This window comes from Ranitomeya variabilis, chromosome 1, assembly GCF_051348905.1.
Source record: "Ranitomeya variabilis isolate aRanVar5 chromosome 1, aRanVar5.hap1, whole genome shotgun sequence".
Lineage (NCBI taxonomy): Eukaryota > Metazoa > Chordata > Amphibia > Anura > Dendrobatidae > Ranitomeya > Ranitomeya variabilis.
The window spans coordinates 976,362,599-976,390,561 of NC_135232.1; the positions used below are offsets into that span (position 1 = coordinate 976,362,599).

Genomic DNA, 27,963 nt, shown 5'->3' on the forward strand with positions numbered 1-27,963 from the left:
AAGGCTACAAAAGATGCAAGGCATCTTCCATCTGACTTTTTGGGTGCCCCAAATACTTCTTTATTTTGTGAAATATGTGAAAAGAAAGGTTAGGTAACTTCTTTTAACCGCTTTGCATATTTTGAAATCTGAATAGGTTAAAAGACAATACGAAGACTGAACATATGAACGTTTTGACACACAAAGTGCATATGTTTAATCTTTTGAGCGTTTTTAGGGAGCATTTTCAGGCGGATTTCAAAGCTGATTGAAAAAAATTCTGTGCACATACCCTGGGGGTGTATTTAATTTTTCACACATTGCTTTTGCATTTTGGCAAAGTCTTTGTTAAATAACGCCAGTGTAATGTGCCATGTGTTATTGTTCATTTGAGATTATATTTTCCTAATTTTTAAGACCTTTCAAGTACTAGCTGTTTTATTTTATTATGCTCTGATACATAAAACCATAGAATTCAAAGAGGGTGCATTTACTATTACTGATAACTGTATGTAGTAAAGGGTGGCAACATTTGTGGTTGGTTATATGAATTGAAACTTCTTGCTCATTCTGGGATTAGGAGCCCAGTGGGCAGTTATCAGTGATTGTCAGCCTTCCCAATATGAGCATGCATACAGCGATAAGTGACAATTATTGCCTAGGATCATCCCCTTGATTACTAAGCACATATGGAATAAGCTCCAAGTTCTGCCAAACCTTTTCTCATGCAATTATATATTAATCTACTTCCGATAGTTTATTTTACTACATGGTGCCTGCAGGTTGGACTGCATTTCCAATGTAATGAGCTACCTTAAAGTCACCACAATGCTGCACATAGATAAGTAAAATCACTTGAGAAAAGTTGCCTCTAAATTTCCCTTTTGGCTTGTCAAAAAAGTAGGAAGATATTTTAATAGGAAGGCAGTAGAGGAATTGACTAAACAGTAGTTTAAGTGGTTGTCCAGGATTAAAACACTGCTGATTTCTTCTTAAAACACCATCATATGCATCTCAGACACATACAGCTGAGACGCAATACCGATCTCTACCTATGGACAGGTGTGGCGCTGTTTATTTTTTTTAAATTCTAGTCAGACCCATATATACCAGACTGCCAATGAGTCTAGAGCTAGAAAGAAATATAAAATCACATGGGGCATGACAAGATGTATTTGGTTCCATACAGCAACCACTTGGTTTTCAGCCTAATTTCCTAATTTGTACTAGATGCAGTAAATGTACACTGTGCTTGCAAAACGTGGAATAGTTATTCATACTGTGTGATTCTTTGTCAGAGCACACTTGGACTACAAAGTGTTAACATGGACCGGATTTATCATAGTGATTCATGCTGTTTGATAAATTTGTCTAATTTTAAGACTATCCAGTAGAATTAGTCCACCTATTAGCTGGCATACTTTGTGCCAGAGAGCTGTGCCACAATTGTGGGGCATGGTGTCATACATTAGAAAATGCCATTCCAGTAACCAGGCCCATTCTCAGTTAGGCCATGACCCCCGTCTGACAAGGCATAAATGTAATATATTCTAATAACATATCTCAAAATTAGGCTGATTAACCAGTTCAAGGCCAGGTCATTTACCCCCATTCCTGAGCAGGCACATTTTCTGGCTTTTCATACTTGTGGTCTAAAAAGTTGTAAAACGATTTCTCATTCGAATCGAATATTCAAATAATAGTTACATATTAGCATCAGTTTCAAGGTAAATTTAAGTTCCTGGCTGCATGGTAGAGCTGACTTGTCCCCTAACACTTTGCAGCTCCTGCTCTGTCCTTACATGTAGCGATCATATGACCACTGGGTCCTGAGGAGGAAGAGCGGTCAGTTCTTCCTATTACTATATACACATTACTTGTTCAGTAAGCCAAAGACTAACAAGCTGTCTCTGCCTTCACTATGGAAAGTCCTGCTGTGTCTGACACCTAACTCCCTGCTCTCACAGCTGCATGATGATGTGTAGCTGCTATACTTAGAAGTGACATTTTAGAACATCACTGCAGAGAAGAACGTGTACCGCACAAACATTTATAGTCTATGGGCGGTCCAGAAATGCTTAAACATGTGTGTGAATGTAAGGTTAAAACAATGGCAGTGGATTGTAATGTTCATGCTGGTAGCAGGCAAAATGTATTATAACTGGTATTGATAGTACAGATTGAACACAAAGGCAGAAAAAACATAGAAACTTTCCATGTAAGAGTTATACCCCTGCCAATAGCCCAGCAGGACAACAGTCATCAGACTCACTCATTTTGACCTTATCCATTTTGATGTATGTAGTATTCATAAACACTTTAATTCTCAATACAATCAATTAATGATGTACCTTTCTGCAGTCCTCCTTTCTACTTGCAATTTCTTGAATCTCTTCCATCATCTTCTTTTCTTCCATATTTTTCTTTTTTTGACTATGTTTAATTTCTTTCTTTTTCTCTGCTTTCCAAGCCCTGAAAGCAGCTATTGCTTCTTCTTTTTTCATAGTGCTGTCCTGCGCACATACAAATAAAATTAAAGAGCAACTTTTCATATTTCTGCTCTATGTGAAGAATATACTTTTGCAGCACTTGTAGCATGTAGTTATGGGAGTTATCAGATGGGGTCAGTGACTGCATCTGGGAGCAACCTATTATATTTATTGGCGAGTGCTACTTATGTGCAGCAGAGAAATGGCTGCATCTTGGCAATCTTTTTCCATTTTAATCTATGCAAAATACAGATATAGTATGAGTACATATACTTCACTTATTCATTACACGGAAGAAAGTTAAAGAGGTTGTCCACTATTTTTACATTGATGACCAATCCTTAGGATAGATGATCAAAGTCTGATCTGACGTGGTCTAGCACTCCACCGATAAGCTATGTTGGTGTCGTGGAACACCAGCCGTAAGTACCGAGCTTGCTGAGCTGCTCCGCCTTCTGATAGAGGCCGCTGCAGGGTACTACAAATCCGCCTCCTATTGATTTGAAAAGGAAGTGGATGTGGAGTACCAAGCCAGATGGTAGCAGCTTGGCGAGTACTTTCGGCGGGCGGCCACTGCCACCAATAACAGCTGTCCGGGAAGGGGTTGTCAGGTGTCGGATCCCAGCGGATCAAACACTGACGGCTTGTCCCGAGGTGTTCGGTGGGTCATGGTGTGGTCAAACATTTAAGTGCATCTTCCCACCTTCTTATTTTCCATCTATCTCCTCCTTTCTCTGGCTGTGAAGCCAGAGCTGTCAATCAAAGAAGAGGGAGAGATGGAGACAAAAGGAAAGCAGCCATCATCAGAGAAAAGGAAACACATTGGGAAGTTGTCTAATATACACAGAGATGGTTGGAAGAAAAATGTTCACATTACTGGAGCATAGCTTTGGAATGGAGGGGAACAAAAGAAAAAGAAAAAAACTGTGTCCAGAACCAGTGGAGCACAATTCAGGAGGAAAAAGAGGGGGCTGATATGTTTTGGGTGCTGTGATGGAGGAGACCAGCCTGTTCATAAGATGAGAAGTTTAATGGCACTACGCGGTCCAGGGACGGTCCTTCCCCGCCATCAGGTGCATCAGAATCCGTGCAGTAAAAGCGATTGCAGCAGGTACTCGGTTTAAAATAAAACAAAATCTAGTTAAAGGTCCGCTTTAAATGCCATCTTTTCTTATCCACCAGGTAAAAAATAGTAAAAGGAAATGTTTTGGTCTCTCAGAGTCTTGGATTCTTTTTTTATTTCCTAAGCAGAGCTTTAAAAGAAATAATCTATTACCTGTTTCGCTTTTTCTTTCTCAAGTTCCTCTTCAGCCTTTTTTATTTTCTGCAGTTCTTGAAGAAATATTTTCTTCTTTCCCAGCCAGTTCTGCAGTGAAAATATCATTATTGAGAAAACTGAAAATTGCAAAACACGCTTTAGTAAGAGTGTTGCCCGCTTGGCGTAGACTATTACAATATGAAGCACACACTATTACACATCCAGTGTTAAGCCCAGCTATTGTTTTAACAAAATTAGCTTACAAACAAAAATGGATAAAAAAGTGAAAACTACAACAATTAAAATACTTTGCTGAAATGGCATCGTGTGTAATTAAGGCAAACCTGATGAGAATTTGCAGATATGTCTGGTTTATTTAATTTTAATTAAAATGAGTTCCTGTATTACAATAACACATCTGCTTGCCTTTGCATGTTATTCTTTATGCAGTTGAAGGGGTTTTCTGGGATGTTTGAAAAGTTACTAAAGTTGGGAGTGGGGCATAAAATAAAGAAATAACAGTCCCCTGAAGCTCTGATGCCATCACTCTGGTCCCTGCTGGTGTAAACACCCCATTCAACATTCATGTACACACTGCAGCCACTCACTGTCCTCAGCGGTGACATTTGCATGGACAGTGCCTGACAGTGATTGAATGGATAGGACACCATGAATGACGGACCGGACGTCACAAGTACTGCCTAAATCATCTGGATGCAAATACTACATACGGTAAGTCCCAGTGTTAATGCATTCACATTAGCACTAGGTGGACTAGGTAAAGGCCAAGACAGATTGTTCAACTGCACTCGTAGATCATGAGATGAGATCTCAGTCCATTCCACAGAGTAACAGAAAACTGTTGGTAGTCTGAGCACAAGGACTACATTATGCACAGACTAAGTGTGAATGCAACCTTAAGCTCTCTTTATATGTATGAAATACAAAAGAAAAAAGGTATGACAGACAAAAATATCAATAAAAAACAATAAATCTTTACTGAAAACAATTTTTGAGTAGATATGGGATAAAAAAGGAAAAAAAAAAGTGGGTATGGATGCAATTAATGAATACAATAGTAAATTTGTCCGGGGTGTGATGCGGGACGTGCCTAGCGAAGCTCAGGTGAAACGCGCGTCGGGTATGCTCCTGTGGTTGGCTATGTTTCCTTCATGCAATATGGCTATATGCCCTTAGCTATTTTGCACTTTTCCTGGCTGCTGGGATGTCAAAGGTTTTCATTGACTTACGTTTTACACTTCTCATGCTTGCTCATGGTGTGACCTCATATTTGGTAATTTATCCTGTACAGTGATGACATGTCCTTTAACTTTGACACATGTGAAGTTGTTTTTACACTTTTCCTTACCTTGGTCCTAGTTATCAGGGTTTAATTCAGCTTTCTCTTCTGTACTGGCACTTTATTTGAGATTAACTTGGTTATGGTTTTTTATCTATTATTTTGTATTTCCATACATATTTTTATTATTGTAGTCATTAATTGCATCCATACCCACCTTTTGTTTCATGCTACTTTATGTCTGTTTGGAGCTCCTTTTTATCCCATTTCTATTCAAAAACTGCTTTCAATAAAGATTTATTGTTTTTATCTCTATTTTTTGTCTGTCATACGTTTTCTTCTTTTGTATGTCATGTGTTAATGCCTTAAGACAGTTTATTTTGCTGCTTGAGCTATAGAATTACTCTATTTACATCAAGTTTAAACGGCGATTCAAGAGTTCATAATAAAATAACATTATTATTGTAAACAAATAATTTAAAACACAAACATATGATATATTATTTCAATTAAAAAAAATCTTAGGGAAAAATCGGATTAAAGAGACTGATGCAGAATATAGGAACATATTATTCCATCATTTTGAAACAGCCAATGTCACCTATATTTCTATTACCTGCAGCTATAATAGGTGAGTAGTACACAACATACAGTCACTCATATGTAGATGAATAGTAGGAATACTTATACCTACATGGCTTTAAAGTGGCAATCAAGTGCAAAAAAAAAAGACTTTAAACATTTCTTTACAATACAATTGTTATTTTATTACAGCTTTATGGCCTCTTGGTTCAACATTTTTTGAAACTCTTGATTTGCTTTGTCTATAGGTTATTGAGATTTATTTTGATATGTCACTCTGGAAGTATAGAAGGAATTTTATTTAAAGGGTTTGTCTGAGGATCCTTGTCTTCAGTAGTGCACTGCTTCCATGCCTCTTGGCTTCCTACTTTCCATGGAAAAATGTGTTGCTGATGTTAGACAGATCCGGCTGATGCCATGGCTAAGCCGCTGGCCTGGAATGTGAGTTCTGTAATGCTGCTCAGAGGCAAATTTGCCGCTGCGAGCAGCATCGTAGGAGCGCAGTGACACTAAAGTGTGCCTTATATAGCCATCCGCTCAGATTCTGCACATTGTTTGCTAGCACACACTCCTTGCCAATAAAATAGGCCACCTATGATAGACGGCAGAGGTGGCTGATAACCATGGCAACAAAATACACTGCTCAAAAAAATAAAGGGAACACTAAAATCCCACGTGCCTGTATGACGTCCCTACAATGCCTAGGCATACTCTTGATGAGGTGGCGGATGGTCTCCTGAGAGATCTCCTCCCAGACCTAGACTAAAACATCCACCAACTCCTGGACAGTCTGTGGTGCAACGTGACGTTTGTGGATGGTGCGAGACATGATGTCCCAGATGTGTTCAATCGGATTCAGGTCTGAGGAACGGGCGGACCAGTCCATAGCTTCATTGTCTTCATCATGCAGGAACTGCTGCCACATGAGGTCTAGCATTGTCCTGCATTAGGAGGAACCCAGGGCCAATTTCACTAGCATATAGTCTCACAAGGGGTCTGAGGATCTCATCTTGGTACCTAATGGCAGTCAGGCTACCTCTGGTGAGCACACGGAGGGCTGTGCAGCCCTTCAAAGAAATGCCACCCCCAACCATTACTGACCCACTGCCAAACCGGTCATGCTGAAGGGTGTTGCAGGCAGATCGCTTTCCACAGTGTCTCCACACTCTGTCACGTCTGTCACATGTGCTCAGTGTGAACCTGCTTTCATCTGTAAAGAGCACAGGGTGCCAGTGGCAAATTTGCCAATCCTGGTGTCCTGTGGCAAATGCCAAGCTTCCTGCACAGTGTTGGGCTGTGAGCACAACCCCATCTGTGGATGTCGGGCACGCAGACATCCTCATGGAGTCGGTTAGTAACTGTTTGTGCAGACACATGCACATTTGTGGCCTGCTGGAGGTCATTTTGCAGGGCTCTGGCAGTGCTCCTCTCCTTGCACAAAGGCTGAGGTAGCGGTCTTGCTGCTGGGTCATTGCCCTCCTACGGCCCCCTCCATGTCTCCTGGTGTACTGGCCTGTCTCCCGGTAGCGCCTCTAGACTCTGGACACTACACTCTGACAGACACAGCAAGCCTTCTTGCCACAGCTCGCATTGATGTGCCATCCTGGATGAGCTGCACTACCTGAGCCACGTGTGTGGGTTGTAGAGTCCGTCTCATGCTACCACGAGTGTGAAAGCACAACCAACATTCAAAAGAGACCAAAACATCAGCCAGAAAGCATTGGTACTGAGATGTGGTCTGTGGTCCGCACCTGCAGAACCATTCCTTTATTGAGTGTGTCTTGATAATTGCCAATAATTTCCATCTGTTGTCTATTCCATTTGCACAACAGCATGTGAAATTGATTGTCAAACAGTGTTGCTTCCTAAGTGGACAGTTTGATTTCACAGAAGTTTGATTTACTTCGAGTTATATTCTGGTGTTTAACTGTTCCCTTTATTTTTTTAAGCAGTGTATAAAGAGGTAAATTGAAAAGTTGCTTGTTTATATAAGCATTTTGCAATTTTAACAATTTAATAACATGAGACAACCACTTTAAGACTGATGCATACCATCAAAACTCGGTGGACCCCATGTGTTGTGGAGTGTGACAGATCTAATCTGCAACAGACCCTATTATAGTCAGTGAGGTCAGCCGCTGTCAGAGAGAACAGAGCCTTAGGTATTGCAAGACTAGGCATGACAGATGTGTATGTGACAGTGAGTGCTTACATTTAGTTACTATCCTTACACTGCAAACTAGTTTAATGGGGGTGAATAACAAAAATGTTCTCTGACTTTTAAATTATTCCTTTTAATTATTGCTCAACTCATTTGGAACTATAACCCAGAGAAGATCAATATCTGCATATTCTAAATTAATCTCTGCAATTACAACGGCAATCCAGCAAAACCGTAAAATACATGATCATCAATTATGCAAATGTTTGTATTTATTCTCTTTTTTGTTTCATAAGAAAAGCAATACATCATAAAATATAACATTTTTTCTTCAATGCTTCATTTTCAGGCACAGCACTTTCAGTTTTATTTCTTTTTTTTTCTGCTTCAAGCTGCATTTAAATGCCTTCTTCTTCCACACTACATCATCGGTGGGATATGATTCATAAGCCCCCAGCTAGCAATTTATTTTACAGGCATTGCTGGAGATTCCCATGCACATAAATAAAGGATTTATTTTACTTATTTGAAAAGTATTAGACCAACCAGTGTCTAGTATATTACTAAACGGGAATAAAATACGTGTACTGGATTACAGCAAAGTATATATGAGACTTAATGCGGTGGATATAGAAATGGGCACATCATCATGTCTTTCTGTCTCTTTTCTATATCTGTGTATCCAGCAAAAATCATATGTGAGCCTTTTTTATTAAGGGATGATGGCAGATAAGACTCCATATTGTACAGAGCCTTCCTTACCATGACACTCACTGAGGTTTAGGGGGCCACATTGTACTTCTGTATGTCATTGGACTCATAGAAATCAACAATGTCATGGCGTGCCTCACTTGATTAAAAAAACCTGAGGTTTCTTTACTAAATAATGCAATCTTCATAAAAAGGCGGCATATTGTGTGCTACATTCTATATTATGTGATGCAGAACAGATCTGCACGTTTATATAACCAATGTGAAAGCCGCAATAATACATTAACCCCTTCCGACACGTTTTTGTGCTCTCGTTTTTTTCCTCCCCTTTTCCTCAGAGCCATAACTTTTTTATTTTTCTGACCACATAGACATACGACGGCGTACTTTTTGCAGGACGAGTTGTACTTTTGACCGAGAAACCGTTCATTTTATCATATAGCGTAGTGGAAAAATGGGAAAAAAATTCCAAGTGCAGAGCAGTTGGGAAAAAAATACAATTCTGACAGTTTTTCGCGAACTGATTTTATGGAGCACATTGTGTGGTAAAATATGACCTGGCTATATGATTCTGCTCATCAGTGTGATTACGCCGATGCCTATTAAGTCGCCATTTTCCGAGACCTATAAGCATTTAACTGTTCGGTCGATGGATATGTGTGGTGGCTTATTTGTTGTGGGGCAAGACATAGTTTTTATCGATCCCATTTTGGGATAGATGTGACATTTTAATTGCTTGTTACAGCAGTTTTTGTGGTACTGCAGCGATCCAAAAAAAAAGTAATTTTGGCGTTTTGAATAATTTTATGTTTTTCTTTTTTAAATGATCATCTTCATCTTCACGCCAAAACCCGGAGTGGGTGAGAAATAAAGAAGTAGTGACATGTTTCTATTATACTTTTCCTCTGATTGTTCCACTCCTGGTTTTGGTTTACAAATACTGAGGTAAAAAAACTGACCAAATACTCAATATGTGCTCGTAGCCTTACAGTATGCCTGTCAGAGTAAAACTATGGCCACATGCACACGTTGATAATTTGTTACGTTTTCTACCTCAGTATTTGTAAGCCAAAACCAGGAGTGGGTGAAAAATCCGGAAGTGGCAATATGTTTTTATTATACTTTTCCTCTGATTGTTCCACTCCTGGTTTTGGTTTACAAATACTGAAGTAAAAAACTGACCAAATACTCAATATGTGCACATGGCCTTACAGTATGCCTGTCAGAGTAAAGCTATGGCCACGTGCACACGTTGAGAATTTGTTAAGTTTTCTACCTCAGTATGTGTAAGCGAAAATCAGTAGTGGGTGATAAATGCAGAAGTGGTGACATGTTTCTATTATACTTTTCCTCTGGTTGTAGGCCACAAACAGGAGTTGAACAAATACTGGGGTAAAAATCTCACTAAATACTCAACGTGTGAACGTGGCCTTACTCCTGGCTGAACACATAGCCATTACCTGCCATGAGCCCGCTACATACAACAGCTACCGAACTGCAGCGTACATGTACGACAGATGTAGGTAATTTTTTTTTACTTTATTAATCAATATGAAAATAAGATTTTTTATATATATATTTTAAGAGAAATCTGCTTCTTTGTCCTCCTGGATTGATCTTTCACTCTCAATTCATGGGTAGAATCTGTAATCAGATTGTATTCATTACTGAAATAGGAGATGACAGTTGGTGCTAAAGTTCTATGGAGAGAGGAGGCTCTGGAGGCAGACAGACATTCTGCTAAAAATTCTCTTGAAACAACAGTTACAGATCTCCATAGAATTTTTTGAGCACTAGCTGCCATCTCCTTTCTCGGTAATGGGAAAATCTGTATTCACTGTAGTCAGATAATTTAGGGAATAACTAATCAGTCCTGGATGAGAAAGAATCAGATTTCTCTGATAAGATATATTATATTATCTTATTTTCATGTGTACTATTGATTTGTGAAAGAAAAATTAAAATGATGGTTACCCTTTAACTGGTTTTCTTCATGAAAACAGTTCTAGAAAATGAAGATCTATTTCTATGAAAAACTGACAGGTGCATATCCCAAATCAGCACACATTGTGGAAAATCCTTGCACCGTGTGAACTCAGCCCTACGGAGAGGGTGGCAGAGCAATTTGAATGAAGTAGTTCTGAAATGTTTAGAATTAGGTTATCAGCACTCAGAGAACTACAGGGTGAAGGGGGCCATATTAAAATTGCATGAACCGCCTACAAGAATAAGGAGAGATACAAAGAAGCTGGAGGGGACTGTACGATTTTTACATGAGACAGAGACTCGTGCAGTGAGAGGAAGTGACGGACCCTGGCATGTACACTGTCATGGAGACAGGAGGAAAACGAGAACTGTAAAGAATTCTGGGGCTTGTAGTTTAGAGGAGAAAGTCCCGATACGCTGCAGCTGGGAGATGGAAATGTAGGCTATAAATGTCATATGAGTAAAAAGCAAAAATAAAAATGACAAGTAAAAAAACAAGACTCGGGCAAGCTATTTCATTCTTTTTTAGTTTGCAGGACAATTACACACGTGGACAAAATTGCTGGTACCCCTCGTTTAATGACAGAAAAACCCACAATGGTCACAGAAATAACTTGAATCTGTCAAAAGTAATAATAAAAAATCTATGAAAATGAACAAATGAAAGTCAGACATTGCTTTTCAACCATGCTTCCACGGAATAAAAAAAATAAATAAAACTCATGAAATAGGCCTGGACAGAAATGATGGTTCCCCTGAAAATAATGTAACAAAAGGCACATGTTAAGTTCTGTCCACTAACTAGCATCACAGGTGTCAACAGTCTTGGAATCAGTGAGTGGGCCTATATATAGGGCTACAGATACTCACTGTGCTGTTTGGTGACATGTACTTGTTCCTCTGGTTCACTTCTTTATGTTCAGCTCCTGTGTAGTATGATTGTTTCTGGTTTTAATCTTGGCTTGTTTTACTGATTACTCTTGCATATTCTGGATTTGTACTTTTCCTCCCCACTTGGTTCTGATCCGACAACCTGACCACTCCCACCAGCCTGCACCATTGAACAGCAGCTTATTCCGGGGTCCCAACCCCAGGGGCCCTTGTTTAAGTCCAGATCTCTGTACGGGGTTAAAGGGTGAAAGACAGGGCAACCCTTGGGATATGGAGTGGCTTGCACTAAGCCTGTCCGTAGTTGCTGTTTTAGAGCTGCAAAGCGACCACTGACACATCCTCATTACACCCATGCAGTGTTAAAAAAAAAAACATTAAATAAGTCCAAATATTGCACAGCCAAACCTAATTCTCTAAAAACCCAAATAGTCGTCAAGTAGAACCAGACACTCACCGAGATATTCCACTCAGTACTTTGCTGAGCTGTGAGGATCCCTACCCTATACAAGCAATCTAATAATTTTAGTTGAGGCAGAGACACTTCCAGGAGCAAGGATTGTTATTGCTGCCGATGTTTTTTTTTATAGATGTTATATCACAGCTACAGCTATCTAATCATACTATATATTATGTTATACAGAATACCTTTCTTCTGTAGAGCTTGCAATCTATGTCTGGTGTGAGATTGTGCTCACCGCATGTGTTGGGGGACAGTCACTTGGCACGGGATTCAAGCACAAGGGCACATTTTTTAAACAGAAAAACAGTCCATACGATTTATTTAAGACTCATAAACCGCACCGTAAGCCAGGTTACACATCATTGGCTTGCACATAGTCAGTTACTTCATCATAAGCTTGCATCATTAGTTTGCTGCAACTAAACACGCTGGTCCTCTCCAGTTGCCGTGGGTTACCACACAGTTCATATAGCAGATACACTTCTCTGCCGTAACGACAGTACATTACAATCCCTTTGTCTGGGGTTACCTTCCAGGAGCTCCGCTCCTCACACTGACTCCTTGTCAGTCCTGTCTTCTGGGAAATCTGCCTCACAGGAATCACCAACTTGCCTGGCAGGCATACCTCAGTCAGTCCAGACTCACAGAAGGACAACAGCTTCCCCAACACAGATCGTCCAGGTCCACGGTCTCTCAGGTGCTCCAGGAAGACTCCACTCACAGGAGCTTCCAACTCCGACCGTCCAGGACCACAGAGGCATGTGGCCTGTCCAGGTGTTATTCAGGACATTCGTCCAACACTCCAGGCCACCAGGTCCAAAGCCCCACTATGTGCTCTTCAGGGAGACAGCATTCTCAACACATTGCTTCCAGGACCTTACTCAGAGACCATACAGGAACATGTGACCCACACCCTGGTCACATTATCAAGCTGTAGCCACTCCCCTACATAGGAGTGTGTGTGTGTGACTAGTTAGACCCGCCCATCGCTCATAACTAGACCTGCCAGCCTCCCTTCATAGTTATACAAACACAACACCGTTACTTGTAGGACTACAGGTCCCAGAACATCCTTACCTCAGGCTGACAGTGCAGAGTATCTTCCTCTGCGACACAAACCGGCCATTCACAATACTGCCGGGTTTTGACTCATTACCACCATTATGCCTGCAATTGCCATGCGTTCCTATGGCCTCAATACGCCTCAATGCGTATTCCGGGAAGACCATGCAGCGCCCCCTACCTGTAACAGGGGTCACTGCATCACACTGGATATGTCCACACTTGACCTCCATGTTGATGTCTACTATACCGATATTGATGACCAATATCGTCTGTGTGCTGGAGCAAGGGACCACCATTGTTTACGGCTCATATGAAAAAAAACTAATACCACCATTCTTTAGTTGCCGTTCTCAAGTACTGCAGAACAGTTAGCTGCTGTCAGAGCTGCCTGCTAGAAGCTCATTTGTAGGGGAGCAGGTTGTCAAAGCGCAAAGCACAAAGTCTCTGCTCAAACCAAGTACAGTTGCTCGGTGCACCCTTGGTGTGGCCAAACATTTAAGTGCATGTTTGATTGACAGCTCTGGCTTTGCAGAGGCCAAGAATGGGGCAGATAAAGGGAAGGTAGACTTAAATCTATAGCAAAGTCCAAGGTGCGGCAAGCAGCTGTACTTGGTTTTACCAGTCAATTTGTGCTGGCAGAGTCCCTTTAAGAAATAGCGCATCTCTAAGTCAAATACAGAAAAAGACACAAGAGCACTACAAGTGTGGAGACCCCTAGCTTTTTGCTAGGGGTCCCAGTGATCATCTTTTCGGGACGTTTGTAACAAAAAGCAATTGGCAGACGGGGTGGGGACAAGGTAGTTTATGTTAAGAAAGAAAATAAGAGTGTGCAATATTCTACTATACAGGGAAAGTTAAAAAAACAGCATTCAATAATCCATAAAGTCTTGCACATGTATTACTCAGTAATCAGAACTGACGTATCACTGGGACTGTTGTATATTTTCTACCAATTGAAGTACAAAGCCCTCTCAAGTGCTATTCCAGGATGAATGTGCCACAACGCGCAAAACGAGGTCCATAAAATATTGCTGTGCAAGAACTTGACTGGTCTACATAGAGCCGTGATACTGACCTATTAAACAACCTTGGGATGACCTAAAACAGACATTGCAAGCCAATTCCACTATTAGTTTTCTAGTGGGGCTGCATGGTGGCTCAGTGGTTAGCACTACTGCTTTGCAGCACTGGGGTTCTGGGTTAAAATCCCACCAAGGAGGATATCTGCAAGGAGTTTTTATCTTCTCTCCACGTTTGCGTGGGTTTCCGTCCGGTTCTCTGGTTTCTTACCACACTCCATAGACATATTGATTGGAATTTAGATTGTGAGCTCCAAGGAGGACAGCGATGATAATGTCTGTAACGCCCCACGGAATATGATTGCATATAAGTGAGCAAAATAAGTAAGTATGGAAGTACAAATTAGGATTGCCAGATTAAAATCCTGAGATGCCTGGATTCTTTTTTTAGATTTTTTTTTCTAAATGTTACTATTATTGTATATTGATGCTGTATTTTTTTAGGATAAAGACAGAATATTGATAAAGATGACATATAAATTTGTGTTTGCTAGAAAATTGGAACTTATCTTTTTGTGGATAGATATCTTCTCATGTACATTTCACGCCTTTCCATATGTATTGTCCATTCTTAATAGATTCTGACAAGACATAGCACTGTTTCATGGTAATCCCTTGGCTTAATACTCAGTAGCCTCATCAAAATGTCAGAGATTTGATTCTAGGAAGCGAAAAACGCAAGTGTTGCAATACATAATAATCAGATCACGGCTCCGGAAATGCCGACAAACATAACACCTGGGTATTGATGTGTCATGAAAAGCTTCTAATCTATATTACTGAATTCAGACTAGTCCGAAAATCTGTCACAATTTATACAGTGAAATATTGCTGACATCAAGAAAACACATGTATAAACATTGTGATTTCCTTCTTCAAACCAGTTCATGGTGATGTGAAATGTTTACATGTCACACATGATGCATAATTTGTAGTATTTCTCTCTGTGCAGATCACTGAGGAGCTACTCTGGTGCTACTATATTATTATGATTACTTATATAGCACCATCATATTCCGCAGTGCTTTACAGACATTATCAGCACTGCCACCATTGGGGCTCACAATCTACATTCCCTATCAGTATGATTTTGGAGTGTAAAAGGAAACCCACACAAACACGGGGAGAACATACAAACTCCTTGCAGATGTTGTCCTTGGTGGGATTTATATTCAGGACCCCAGTGTTGCAAAGAAACAGTCCTAACCAATGAGCTACCGGATTGCCCATGCTACTTAGCATAAAGGGTGCAGCCTGAAAAAAGAATTCTTCTTTGGGTGGTGCCCCAAATGGGCAATGAATATATGGCCTAAGGTGATGTCAAAAACTCCATTTAAAGGGGTATTCTAAAGTTTGAAATCTATCCCCTATCTGTGGGATAGGAAATAGCTTTGCAGTCGCTGAGATCCAACTGCTGGGACCCTCGCTGATGCCAAGAACCAGTGCACTAAAGATCCCAGCAGAATAGAGTGGTAGAGGATCATGTGAATTGCCTCTCCATTCCTACTAATGGGAGTCCCGAAGAACACCTGAGCGCTGCACATGGCAATATCCACTGGTCACATTAACAGGTTTCCCAGGAATGAAGATAGATTTAATCAACATATCTTTGAATAATAATAACCTCCACAATTGGATGTGTTTAATTTTTGTTTCCTGTGCGGAGATAATCTTATAAATGTGCCCCTGCTGTGTACTGTGAAAATGGTCTGATCATACCACAGCTCCTGAGCGTGGGAAGGGGGGGGGAAGCAAAAGAATGTATAGACATTACAGCAGGCGGTCACAGCTGATTCTTTCTTTGAAGTAAGACATTGTTTAAAAACAGACCAGGAAATGTTTTACCTCACAGAATGAATCATCTGTGGTCCCATGCGGTCCTGTCTGTATTATCTCTTATGTTTCCTCCCCTGCCCAGGAGCTGTAATCTGATCAGACCATGTTCCTGTACGGGCAGACACAGCCATTACACAGTAGGGGCACATTTACAAGATTATCTCAGCACAGGAACATTTTTTCTTAACACATCCAACTGTGAACTTATTGTTATTCCAAGATTTATTAATTAAAATGAACTTTGTGGCAATAACCCCTTTAACCCCTTCATGACCCAGCCTATTTTGACCTTAATGATCTGGCCGTTTTTTGCAATTCTGACCAGTGTCCTTTATGAGGTAATAACTCAGGAACGCTTCAACGGATCCTAGCGGTTCTGAGAATGTTTTTTCGTGACATATTGGGCTTCATGTTAGTGGTAAATTTAGGTCGATAATTTTTGCATTTATTTGTGAAAAAAATGGAAATTTAGCGAAAAATTTGAAAATTTCGCAATTTTCTAATTTTGAATTTTTATTCTGATAAACAAGAGAATTATGTGACACAAAATAGTTAATAAATAACATTACCCACATGTCTACTTTACATCAGCACAATTTTGGAAACAAAATTTTTTTTTGCTAGGAAGTTATAAGGGTTAAAATTTGACCAGCGATTTCTCATTTTTGCAACGAAAATTACAAAACCATTTTTTTTTAGGGACCACCTCACATTTGAAGTCAGTTTGAAGGGTCTATATGGCTGAAAATACCCAGAAGTGACACCATTCTAAAAACTGCACCCCTCAAGGTGCTCAAAACCACATTCAAAAAGTTTATTAACCCTTCAGGTGCTTCACAGCAGCAGAAGCAACATGGAAGGAAAAAATGAACATTTAACTGTTTAGTCACAAAAATGATCTTTTAGCAACAATTTTTTTATTTTCCCAAGGGTAAAAAGAGAAACTGGAACCCAAAAGTTATTGTACAATATGTCCTGAGTACGCCTATACCCCATATGGGGGGGGGGACCACTGTTTGGGTGCACGACAGGGCTCGGAAGGGAAGGAGCGCCATTTGACTTTTTCAATGAAAAATTGGCTCCAATCTTTAGTTTTTTTAGCCTCAATTTTTTCATTTTCACATGGGCAACAGGATAAAATGGATCCTAAAATGTGTTGGGCAATTTCTCCTGAGTACACTGATACCTCATATGTGGTCACAAACCACTGTTTGTGCACACGGCAAGGCTCGGAAGGGAAGGAGCGCCATTTGACTTTTGAATGAAAAATTAGCTCCAATCGTTAGCGGACACCATGTCGCGTTTGGAGAGCCCCTATGTACCTAAAGATTGGAGCTCCCCCACAGGTGTCCCCATTTTGGAAACTAGACCCTCAAGGAACTTATGTAGATGCATAGTGAGCACTTTGAACCCCCAGGTGCTTCACAAATTGATCCGTAAAATTGAAAAAGTACTTTTTTTTCACAAAAAATTTCTTTTAGCATCAATTTGTTCATTTCCACATGGGCAACATGATAAAATGGCCTAAACATTGGAGCTCCCCCACATGTGACCCCATTTTGGAAACTAGACCTCCCATGGAACTAATGTAGATGTGCGGTGACCACTTTAAACCCCCAAGTGCTTCACAGAAGTTTATAACGCAGAGCCATGAAAATAAAAAATCATTTTTCTTTCCTCAAAAATTGTTTCAGCAAGCAATTTTTTTTATTTTTACAAGGGTAACAGAAGAAATTGGACCCCAATAGTTGTTGCCCAGTTTTTCCTGAGTATGCTGGTACCCTATATGTGGGGGTAAACCACTGTTTGGGCGCACGTCAGGGCTCGGAAGGGAGGGAGCACCATTTGACTTTTTGAACGCAAGATTGGCTGGAATCAATGGTGGCGCCATGTTGCGTTTGGAGACCCCTGATGTGCCTAAACAGTGGAAACCCCTCAGTTATAACTCCAACACTAACCCCAATACACCCCTAACCCTAATCCCAACTCTAGCCATAACCCTAATCACAACCCTAACCCGAACACACCCCTAACCACAACCCTAACCCCGACACACCCCTAACCCTAATACCAACCCTAATCCCAACCCTAACCACAACCCTAACCCCAACACACCCCTAACCCTAATCTTAACCCTATTTCCAACCCTAGCCCTAATTCCAACCCTAACCCTAAGGCTATGTGTCCACGTTGCGGATTCGTGTGAGATTTTTCCGCACCATTTTTGAAAAATCCGCAGGTGAAATGCACTGCATTTTACCTGCGGATTTACCGCGGATTTCCAGCGTTTTTTTGTGCGGATTTCACCTGCGGATTCCTGTTGAGGAACAGGTGTATCTGCACAAAGAATTGACATGCTGCGGAAAATACAATGCAGCGTTTCCGCGCGGCATTTTCCGCATCATGGGCACAGCGGATTTGGTTTTCCATAGGTTTACATGGTACTGTAAACCTGATGGAAAACTGCTACGAATCCGCAGCGGCCAATCCGCTGCGGATCCACAGCCAAATCCGCACCGTGTGCACATAGCTTTAGGGTATGTGCCCACACTGCGGATTCCATTGCGGAATTTTCCGCAGCGGAATTGATAAATCCGCAGTGCAAAACCACTGCAGTTTTTACTGCGGATTTATCGCGGTTTCTAGTGCAGTTTCCGCTGCGGGTTTACACCTGCAGTTTTCTATTGGAGCAGATGTAAACCCGTTTCCGCGCGTTTTTTTCTGCAGCATGTGCACTGCGGATTTCGTTTCCCATAGGTTTACATTGTACTGTAAACTTATGGGAAACCGCTGCAGACCCGCAGCTGCAGAAACACTGCGGTTCCGCAGCGTGTGCACATACCCTAATTCTAACCCTAACCCTAGTTCTATCCCTAACCCTAGTGTAAAAATAAAAGTAAATATATTTTCTTTATTTTTATTATTGTCCCTACCTATGGGGGTGATAAAGGGGGGGGTTCATTTACAATTTTTTTTATTTTGATCACTGTGATAAAACCTATCACAGTGATCAAAATGTACCTAGAACGAATCTGCCGGCCGGGGGGGGGGATCGGAGCACGGGGGGGGGGATCGGAGCACGGGGGGGGGGATCGGAGCACGGGGGGTGGGATTGGAGCACGGGGGGGTGGGATCGGAGCACGGGGGGGTGGGATCGGAGCCCGGGGGGAGCGGACAGGCGGACGGAGGGGAGCGGAGCACAGGACAGAGGACTGGGGAGGCGATCGGTGGCGGTGGGGGGGCAGATCAGGGTTTCCAGCCATGGCCGATGATATTGCAGCATCGGCCATGGCTGGAATGTAATATTTCACCATTTTCATAGGTGAAATATTACAAACCGCTCTGATTGGCTGCTTCACTTTCAACAGCCAATCAGAGCGATCGTAGCCACAAGGGGGTGAAGCCACTCCCCCTGTCCCTGCAGATCAGGTGAAATTGGAGTTAACCCTTTCACCCGATCTGCAGGGACGAGATCCCTCCATGACGCCACATAGGCGTCACAGGTCGGACTGGCACCGACTTTCATGACGCCTACATGGCGTCACAGGTCGGGAAGGGGTTAAGAATGAATGGAATGGACAAGTGCTTGACTGACCTTCACTCCATTCAGTCAGAGCTCTAATGTGTCCCGGTTCTCTGGATCAATGGGGCCACGGTGTTAGGACCCCACTGATCCCTATACTATGGATAAGGGAAACCTATCATACTTATGAATATTCCTTTAACCCCTTAGCAACCGCCAATATGCCTTTTAACAGCGGCAGTTAAGGGTACTTATTTCTCAGCGCCGCTTTTTGATGCCGTTGAGAAATAAGGGTATAGCGTCCCCCAGCGTCGGAAAAAGCTGAGACAATGGAGAACATAATCAGGGCCGGTCTTTACAGTCCACTGTCACGTGATCGCCGTAATTCATCGAATAACGGCAATCACCAAAAAAAAAAGTCCGATTTACAATTCATTTCTCTCTCGCCTGATATGATCCTTCATATCAGAAAAGAGAGAAATGGGGTCCCCTGAGCCTCTCTGATACCTCCGTCATCCTGATCTATTCACTGGCCCTCCACATAATCTTTCTGGAAGAAAGTGTTGGCCGCATGCGCAGTGTGCCTGCCAAAATCTGTCGGACGGTACCCGGCATGAAGAGGAAATTTATCCTATTGGTTCCCTTTGATTGCTGTGCTAGACCTTATCAGAGTTATCAAAATAAAAAAAATAGTAAATCAAACCCTTCTTTGTCACCCCTTTAGTTACATAAAATAATTAAATATTTTTATTTTTTTCCCATTCTTTGCAGTTAGGGTCGGTGTTAGACTGTGGTTAGAGTTGTGGCTGTATTAGGGTTGTGGTTGTGCTAGGGTTGGGGTGTGTTGGGGTTTGGGGTGTGTTAGGGTTGGAGATAGAATTGTGGTTTTTTTCAAAAGTTAAAAAAAAGAAAATGATGACGATATGACGGCTAGTGTTGAGCGCAAGTGCTCACTATTCGAGTTTGCATCGGTGTATCCCGGATCCTCTCATGTTTTTTTTGGGTGTCTAACAGCCGCAAAACATGGGAGGCAGGAAATCTAGCATGTCACTCGAGCACTCACGATACTTGGTGCATACCCGAGTGCACGAAGCATCCTAGAGTAGCAAGCACTTGCGCTCAACACTAATGACGATATATTCAATATGACGACCTAATGTTATCAAATTCTGTGTCGTACCTGTGGTTTAAAATGCTCACTATACCCCTGAATAAAATCCTTGAGGGGTCTGTGTTGTGGATTCTGTTTTTGGGCTCCCTCTGGTGGTTACGGCTGGTACTGGGTGACTTTGGTGGGTTGCGGTCTCTGGTTTCCACCTGTCCATCAGAGGCTGGGTGTTTCCTATTTAACCTGGCTTTCCTGTCATTCCCTTGCCGGCTATCAATGTACTCAGATGTGCTCAGTTTGGTTCCTGACTACCTGCTCCCAGATCTCTCAGGATAAGCTAAGTTCTGTTTTTCAGTTGTTTGGTTTTTTGTCCAGCTTGCTAATTATGACTCTATGCTAGCTGATAGCTCTAGTGGGCTGAGGTTCTCCCCATGTGCCATGAGTTGGCACATGGGTTCTTGTAATCTCAGGATGGTTTTTGATTAGGGTTTTTTGCTGACCGCTCAGACCCCTTTTGTATCATTCTGCTTTCTAGTTATAGCGGGCCTCATTTTGCTAAATCTATTTTCATCTCTATGTGCGTGCCTTCCTCTCATTTCACCGTCAATACATGTGGGGGGCAACTATACCTTTTGGGGTTCATTCCTCTGGAGGCAAGCTAGGTCTTTATTTCCTCTGCAGTGCTAGTTAGCTCTTAGGCTGGGGCGTGGCGTCTAGAATCAACGTAGGCACGCTCCCTGGCTATTTCTAGTTGTGTTTGTCAGGAGTAGGGCAGCGGTCAGCCCAGGTTCCATCACCCTAGAGCTCGTCCGTTATTTATGTTATTTTGCTTGTCCAGTGCGATCCCCAGCCATTGGGATCCATGACAGTATAGCCGGCACACAAAGTGTTAATTGTTTGGGCTGAAGCAGGAGAAAAAGAAGTGTTTAAGGGAAATTTCCCCCCCCCCCTCAGAGTTTTGCTGCCTAGCCCTTAATTGCTGTCTAGCTGCTTCTTACCTCCTCTTAACCCTTGAATGGCTCTGACCTTAGCTGTTTAACATGGATGTCCAGAGTTTGGCTTCCAGCCTGAGTAATCTTGCTGCAAAAGTTCAAAACATACAGGATTTTGTTGTTCACACTCCCATGTCTGAACCTAGAATTCCTATTCCAGAGTTTTTTTCTGGAGATAGATCTACCTTCCTGAATTTCAGGAACAATTGCAAATTGTTTCTTTCTTTGAAATCTCGCTCCTCTGGAGACCCTGCTCAGCAGGTTAAGATTGTAATATCTTTCCTGCGGGGCGACCCTCAGAATTGGGCATTTGCATTGGCACCAGGGGATCCTGCATTGCTCAGTGTGGATGCGTTTTTTCTGGCACTGGGATTGCTCTATGAGGAACCTAACCTGGAGATTCAGGCTGAAAAGGCTTTATTAGCCCTCTCTCAGGGGCATGATGAAGCGGAAGTATATTGTCAAAAATTTTGGAAATGGTCGGTGCTTACTCAGTGGAATGAGTGCGCCCTGGCTGCAAACTTCAGAGATGGTCTTTCTGAGGCCATTAAGGATATTATGGTGGGGTTCCCTGCGCCTACAGGTCTGAATGAGTCTATGGCTATGGCCATTCAGATTGATCGGCGTTTACGGGAGCGCAAACCTGTGCACCAGTTGGCGGTGTCTTCTGAACAGGCACCTGAGACTATGCAATGTGATAGAATTCAGTCCAGAAGTGAACGGCAAAATTATAGGCGGAAAAATGGATTGTGTTTTTATTGTGGTGATTCAGCTCATGTTATATCAGCATGCTCTAAACGCACAAAAAAGGTTGATAAATCTTTTGCCATTAGTACTCTGCAGTCTAAGTTCATTTTGTCTGTAACTCTAAGTTGTTCACTGTCTTCCATTTCCGTCGATGCCTATGTGGATTCGGGCGCTGCCCTGAGTCTTATGGATTGGTCATTTGCCAAACGCTGTGGTTTTAGTCTGGAGCCTCTGGAAGTTCCTATTCCTTTGAAGGGAATTGACTCTACACCATTGGCTATGAATAAACCGCAGTACTGGACACAAGTGACCATGCGCATGACTCCCGTTCATCAGGAGGTGATTCGCTTCCTTGTACTGTATAATTTACATGATGTACTAGTGCTTGGTCTGCCATGGTTACAAACTCATAATCCTGTCCTGGATTGGAAAACAATGTCTGTGTTAAGCTGGGGATGTCAGGGGGTTCATGATAATGCACCTCTGATTTCAATCGCTTCATCTACTCCTTCTGAGGTCCCTGCGTTTTTGTCTGACTATCGGGATGTTTTTGAGGAGCCTAAGCTCAATTCGCTCCCTCCTCATAGGGATTGTGACTGTGCTATAGAATTAATTCCTGGCAGTAAGTTCCCTAAGGGTCGTTTATTTAATCTGTCAGTGCCAGAGCATACTGCTATGCGGAATTATATTAAGGAGTCCTTGGAAAAGGGACATATTCGTCCATCTTCGTCCCCTCTGGGAGCAGGTTTTTTTTTCGTGGCAAAAAAAGATGGTTCCCTGAGGCCTTGTATAGATTATCGCCTTCTGAATAAGATTACAGTCAAATATCAGTATCCATTGCCATTATTGACTGATTTGTTTGCTCGCATTAAGGGGGCTAGGTGGTTCACTAAGATAGATCTTCGCGGTGCGTATAATCTTGTGCAGATAAAACAGGGTGATGAGTGGAAAACCGCATTTAATACGCCTGAGGGCCATTTTGAGTATTTGGTAATGCCTTTTGGACTTTCTAATGCTCCTTCAGTCTTTCAGTCCTTTATGCACAATATTTTCCGTGAATATCTGGATAAGTTTATGATTGTGTATTTGGATGATATTTTGGTGTTTTCTGATGACTGGGAGTCTCATGTTCTACAGGTCAGGAAGGTGTTTCAAGTCCTGCGGGCCAATTCTCTGTTTGTGAAGGGCTCAAAATGTCTCTTCGGAGTCCAGAAAATTTCTTTTTTGGGGTACATTTTTTCTCCTTCTACTATTGAGATGGATCCCGTCAAGGTTCAGGCGATTTGTGACTGGACACAACCTACATCTGTTAAGAGTCTTCAGAAGTTCTTGGGTTTTGCTAATTTTTATCGTCGGTTCATTACTAATTTTTCCAGTGTTGTTAAACCTTTGACTGATTTGACTAAAAAGGGTGCTGATGTTGCTAATTGGTCTCCTACGGCTGTGGAGGCCTTTCAGGAACTTAAGCGCCGGTTTTCTTCTGCTCCTGTGTTATGTCAACCAGATGTTTCACTTCCTTTTCAGGTTGAGGTTGATGCTTCCGAGATTGGAGCGGGGGCGGTTTTGTCACAGAGAAGTTCCAATGGCTCGGTGATGAAGCCATGTGCGTTCTTTTCTAGAAAATTCTCGCCCGCCGAGCGCAATTATGATGTGGGTAATCGGGAGCTTTTGGCCATGAAGTGGGCATTTGAGGAGTGGCGTCATTGGCTTGAGGGTGCTAGACATCGTGTGGTGGTCTTGACTGATCACAAAAATCTGATTTACCTTGAGTCTGCCAGGCGTCTGAATCCTAGACAGGCTCGTTGGTCATTGTTTTTTTCTCGTTTCAATTTTGTGGTTTCATACCTGCCAGGTTCAAAGAATGTGAAGGCAGATGCTCTTTCCAGGAGTTTTGTGCCTGACTCTCCTGGAGACTCTGGGCCTACTGGTATCCTTAGGGATGGGGTAATATTGTCCGCCGTCTCCCCAGACTTGCGACGTGCATTGCAGGAGTTTCAGGCGGATAAACCTGATCGTTGTCCACCAGAAAGACTGTTTGTTCCGGATGATTGGACCAGTAGAGTCATCTCCGAGGTCCATTCTTCTGTGTTGGCTGGTCATCCTGGAATATTTGGTACTAGAGACTTGGTGGCCAGGTCTTTTTGGTGGCCTTCCTTGTCAAGGGATGTGCGCACCTTTGTGCAGTCTTGTGAAGTGTGTGCTCGGGCTAAGCCTTGCTGTTCTCGGGCCAGTGGGTTGTTGTTATCCTTGCCTATCCCGAAGAGGCCTTGGACGCACATTTCCATGGATTTTATTTCAGATATCCCTGTCTCACAGAAAATGTCCGTTATCTGGGTTGTGTGTGACCGCTTTTCTAAGATGGTTCATTTGGTACCCTTGCCTAAGTTGCCTTCCTCCTCTGAGTTGGTCCCTTTATTTTTTCAGAACGTGGTTCGTTTGCATGGGATTCCGGAGAATATCGTTTCTGACAGGGGATCCCAGTTTGTGTCTAGATTTTGGCGCACGTTTTGTGCTAAGATGGGCATTGATTTGTCTTTCTCGTCTGCATTCCATCCTCAGACGAATGGCCAGACGGAGCGAACTAATCAGACCTTGGAAACTTATTTAAGGTGTTTTGTTTCTGCTGATCAAGATGACTGGGTTGCCTTTTTGCCACTGGCCGAATTTGCCCTTAATAATCGGGCTAGTTCTGCTACTTTGGTCTCTCCTTTCTTTTGTAATTCGGGGTTTCATCCTCGTTTTTCCTCTGGTCAGGTGGAGCCTTCGGATTGTCCTGGAGTGGACGTGGTGGTGGACAGGATACATCAGATTTGGAATCAGGTGGTGGACAATTTGAAGTTGTCTCAGGAGAAGACTCAGCAGTTTGCTAATCGCCGTCGCCGCGTGGGTCCCCGACTTCTTGTTGGGGACTTGGTGTGGTTGTCTTCTCGTTTTGTCCCTATGAAGGTCTCTTCTCCTAGGTTCAAGCCTCGGTTCATCGGTCCTTATAAGATCTTGGAGATTCTTAACCCTGTGTCTTTTCGTTTGGATCTCCCAGCATCGTTTGCTATTCATAATGTGTTCCATCAGTCGTTATTGCGGAGATATGAGGTGCCCGTTGTTCCTTCGGTTGAGCCTCCTGCTCCGGTGCTGGTGGAGGGAGAATTGGAGTATGTTGTTGAGAAGATCTTGGATTCTCGTGTTTCCAGACGTAAACTCCAGTATTTGGTTAAGTGGAAGGGTTATGGTCAGGAGGATAATTCCTGGGTGGTCGCCTCTGATGTTCATGCGACTGACTTGGTCCGCGCCTTCCATAGAGCTCATCCTGATCGCCCTGGGGGTTCTCGTGAGGGTTCGGTGACCCCTCCTCAAGGGGGGGGTACTGTTGTGGATTCGGTTTTTGGGCTCCCTCTGGTGGTTACGGTTGGTACTGGGTGACTTTGGTGGGTTGCGGTCTCTGGTTTCCACCTGTCCATCAGAGGCTGGGTGTTTCCTATTTAACCTGGCTTTCCTGTCATTCCCTTGCCGGCTATCAATGTACTCAGATGTGCTCAGTTTGGTTCCTGACTACCTGCTCCCAGATCTCTCAGGATAAGCTAAGTTCTGTTTTTCAGTTGTTTGGTTTTTTGTCCAGCTTGCTAATTATGACTCTATGCTAGCTGGTAGCTCTAGTGGGCTGAGGTTCTCCCCATGTGCCATGAGTTGGCACATGGGTTCTTGTAATCTCAGGATGGTTTTTGATTAGGGTTTTTTGCTGACCGCTCAGACCCCTTTTGTATCATTCTGCTTTCTAGTTATAGCGGGCCTCATTTTGCTAAATCTATTTTCATCTCTATGTGCGTGCCTTCCTCTCATTTCACCGTCAATACATGTGGGGGGCAACTATACCTTTTGGGGTTCATTCCTCTGGAGGCAAGCTAGGTCTTTATTTCCTCTGCAGTGCTAGTTAGCTCTTAGGCTGGCGCGTGGCGTCTAGAATCAACGTAGGCACGCTCCCTGGCTATTTCTAGTTGTGTTTGTCAGGAGTAGGGCAGCGGTCAGCCCAGGTTCCATCACCCTAGAGCTCGTCCGTTATTTATGTTATTTTGCTTGTCCAGTGCGATCCCCAGCCATTGGGATCCATGACAGGTCTGGTTCCCAAAATGGGGTAACTTGTGAGGGTTTCCATTGTTTAGATGCATCATGAGGTCTCCAAACGCGACATGGTGTCCGCCGTCGATTTCAGACAATTTTGCGTTCAAAAAGTCAAAGGGTGCTCCCTCCCTTCTGAGCCCTGCCATGTTCCCAAACAGTGGCTTTCCCCTATATATGGGCCATCGGTGTACTCAGGAGAAATTTAACAACAAATTTTGTGGCCCATTTTTTCATGTTACCCTTGTGAAAGTAAAAAAGTGTTGGTTTAAAGTAATTTCTTTGTGAAAAAAAGTGAAATGTTAATTTTTTTCCTTCCACGTTGCTTCAGTTCTTGTGAAGCAGCTGAAGGTTTAATAAACTTCTTGAATGTGGTTTTGAGCTCCTTGAGGGGTGCAGTTTTTAGAATGGTATAACTTTTGGGTACGGTACTTTCTGTCATAGTGACCCCTTAATATTACTTCAAATGTGATGTGGGCCCCAAAAAAGATGGTTTTGTAAATTTGGTTGGAAAAATGAGAAATCACTGGTCAACTTTTAACCCTTATAATTTCCTAACAAAAAAAAAAATATGTTTCCAAAAGTGTCTTGATGTAAAGTTGACATGTGCGAAATGTTATTTCTGAACTATTTTGTGTGACAAATCTCTCTGATTGAAAGGCACAAAAAATAAAATTTTGAAAATTGCTAAATTTTCTAAATATTTGACAAATCTCTTTTTTTAATAGAAGAAATGTTACGATTATCATGAAGTACAATAGGTCATGAAAAAAAACACAATCTCAGAATTGGGTGGATCTGTTGAGGCAATCCAGAGTTATAACCTCATAATGTGACAGTGGTCAGAATTTTAAAAATTGGCTTGGTCACAAAGGGGTTAACTATCATTAACGAGATATTAGTGATATCTAATTCTGTGCTGAAACTCCGATCAGCACAGAATAAGGGCCCAATGGCACATTGAGTTTATTTCTAAAAACTGTGATTCTGCATGAATTATTTCTTTTCATTTGCATATGGTCTGGCTTTATTATACTCCTAAAGTAGAAAAACAGAACAAAAAAGACCTAAAAAATGACTTTAATAATGTATTGAAAGTTCCAAAATGTTTGGTTCCAAAAAACTGTTTGGTTTTTTGGAACTTTTAATACATTATTAAAGTCAGTTTTTAGGTCTTTTTTGTTTTTCTAAATTGACTAAGATCCTATGATATGTAAAAAAATGGTTTTTCTATACTCCCAAAGTACCCTGACATTTTTTTTTACAAGCAGTATATTTTGCTGTTGATTTGGACCCCGTCTATGGCACCAATAAGCACTAACCCCTGTAATCTTGAAAAGCAGCCATATGCATACCACTAAGACATATCTTATGCATTATGCAAGAACGGGGATTTGAAGCTTGTAAGGGCGACTTGAAAATATACAATTCCTCTGAAACTGTAGTTTTTGGCATTTTGCAAAAGAACTTGGGGTTTGAATTGTAACTTAGTGGGGTTCTCTGGCACATGGAAGTTAGAAACTAAGTCTGGAAGCCAATAGGCACAACTCTCATTTTTTTCAGTGATCGTTAAAGTGGGCACAACTTTCCATCCCCATGAAAGGTATTGTGTGCTGTATTTCCCAACAATCATGCGATGCTGTGCACGCTCCTCTGCTCGTTCTGATTCGCGCCTACTTTCATGTT

General features: G+C 42.2%; 1 protein-coding gene across 5 annotated transcripts in view; it reads right to left on the reverse strand.

Annotated features, from left to right (window-relative positions):
- Positions 1–27,963, reverse strand: part of MAP9 (microtubule associated protein 9) — a 241,463-nt gene that overhangs the window by 40,724 nt on the left and 172,776 nt on the right. For all 5 annotated transcript variants that reach the window (XM_077279392.1, XM_077279389.1, XM_077279391.1 and 2 more), the window contains 2 exons: positions 3,745–3,834; positions 2,331–2,492 (listed from right to left, as the gene is read on the reverse strand). In XM_077279392.1, coding sequence (XP_077135507.1) covers positions 2,331–2,492; positions 3,745–3,834 — 252 coding nt within the window. The remainder of the gene's footprint in view (positions 1–2,330; positions 2,493–3,744; positions 3,835–27,963) is intronic.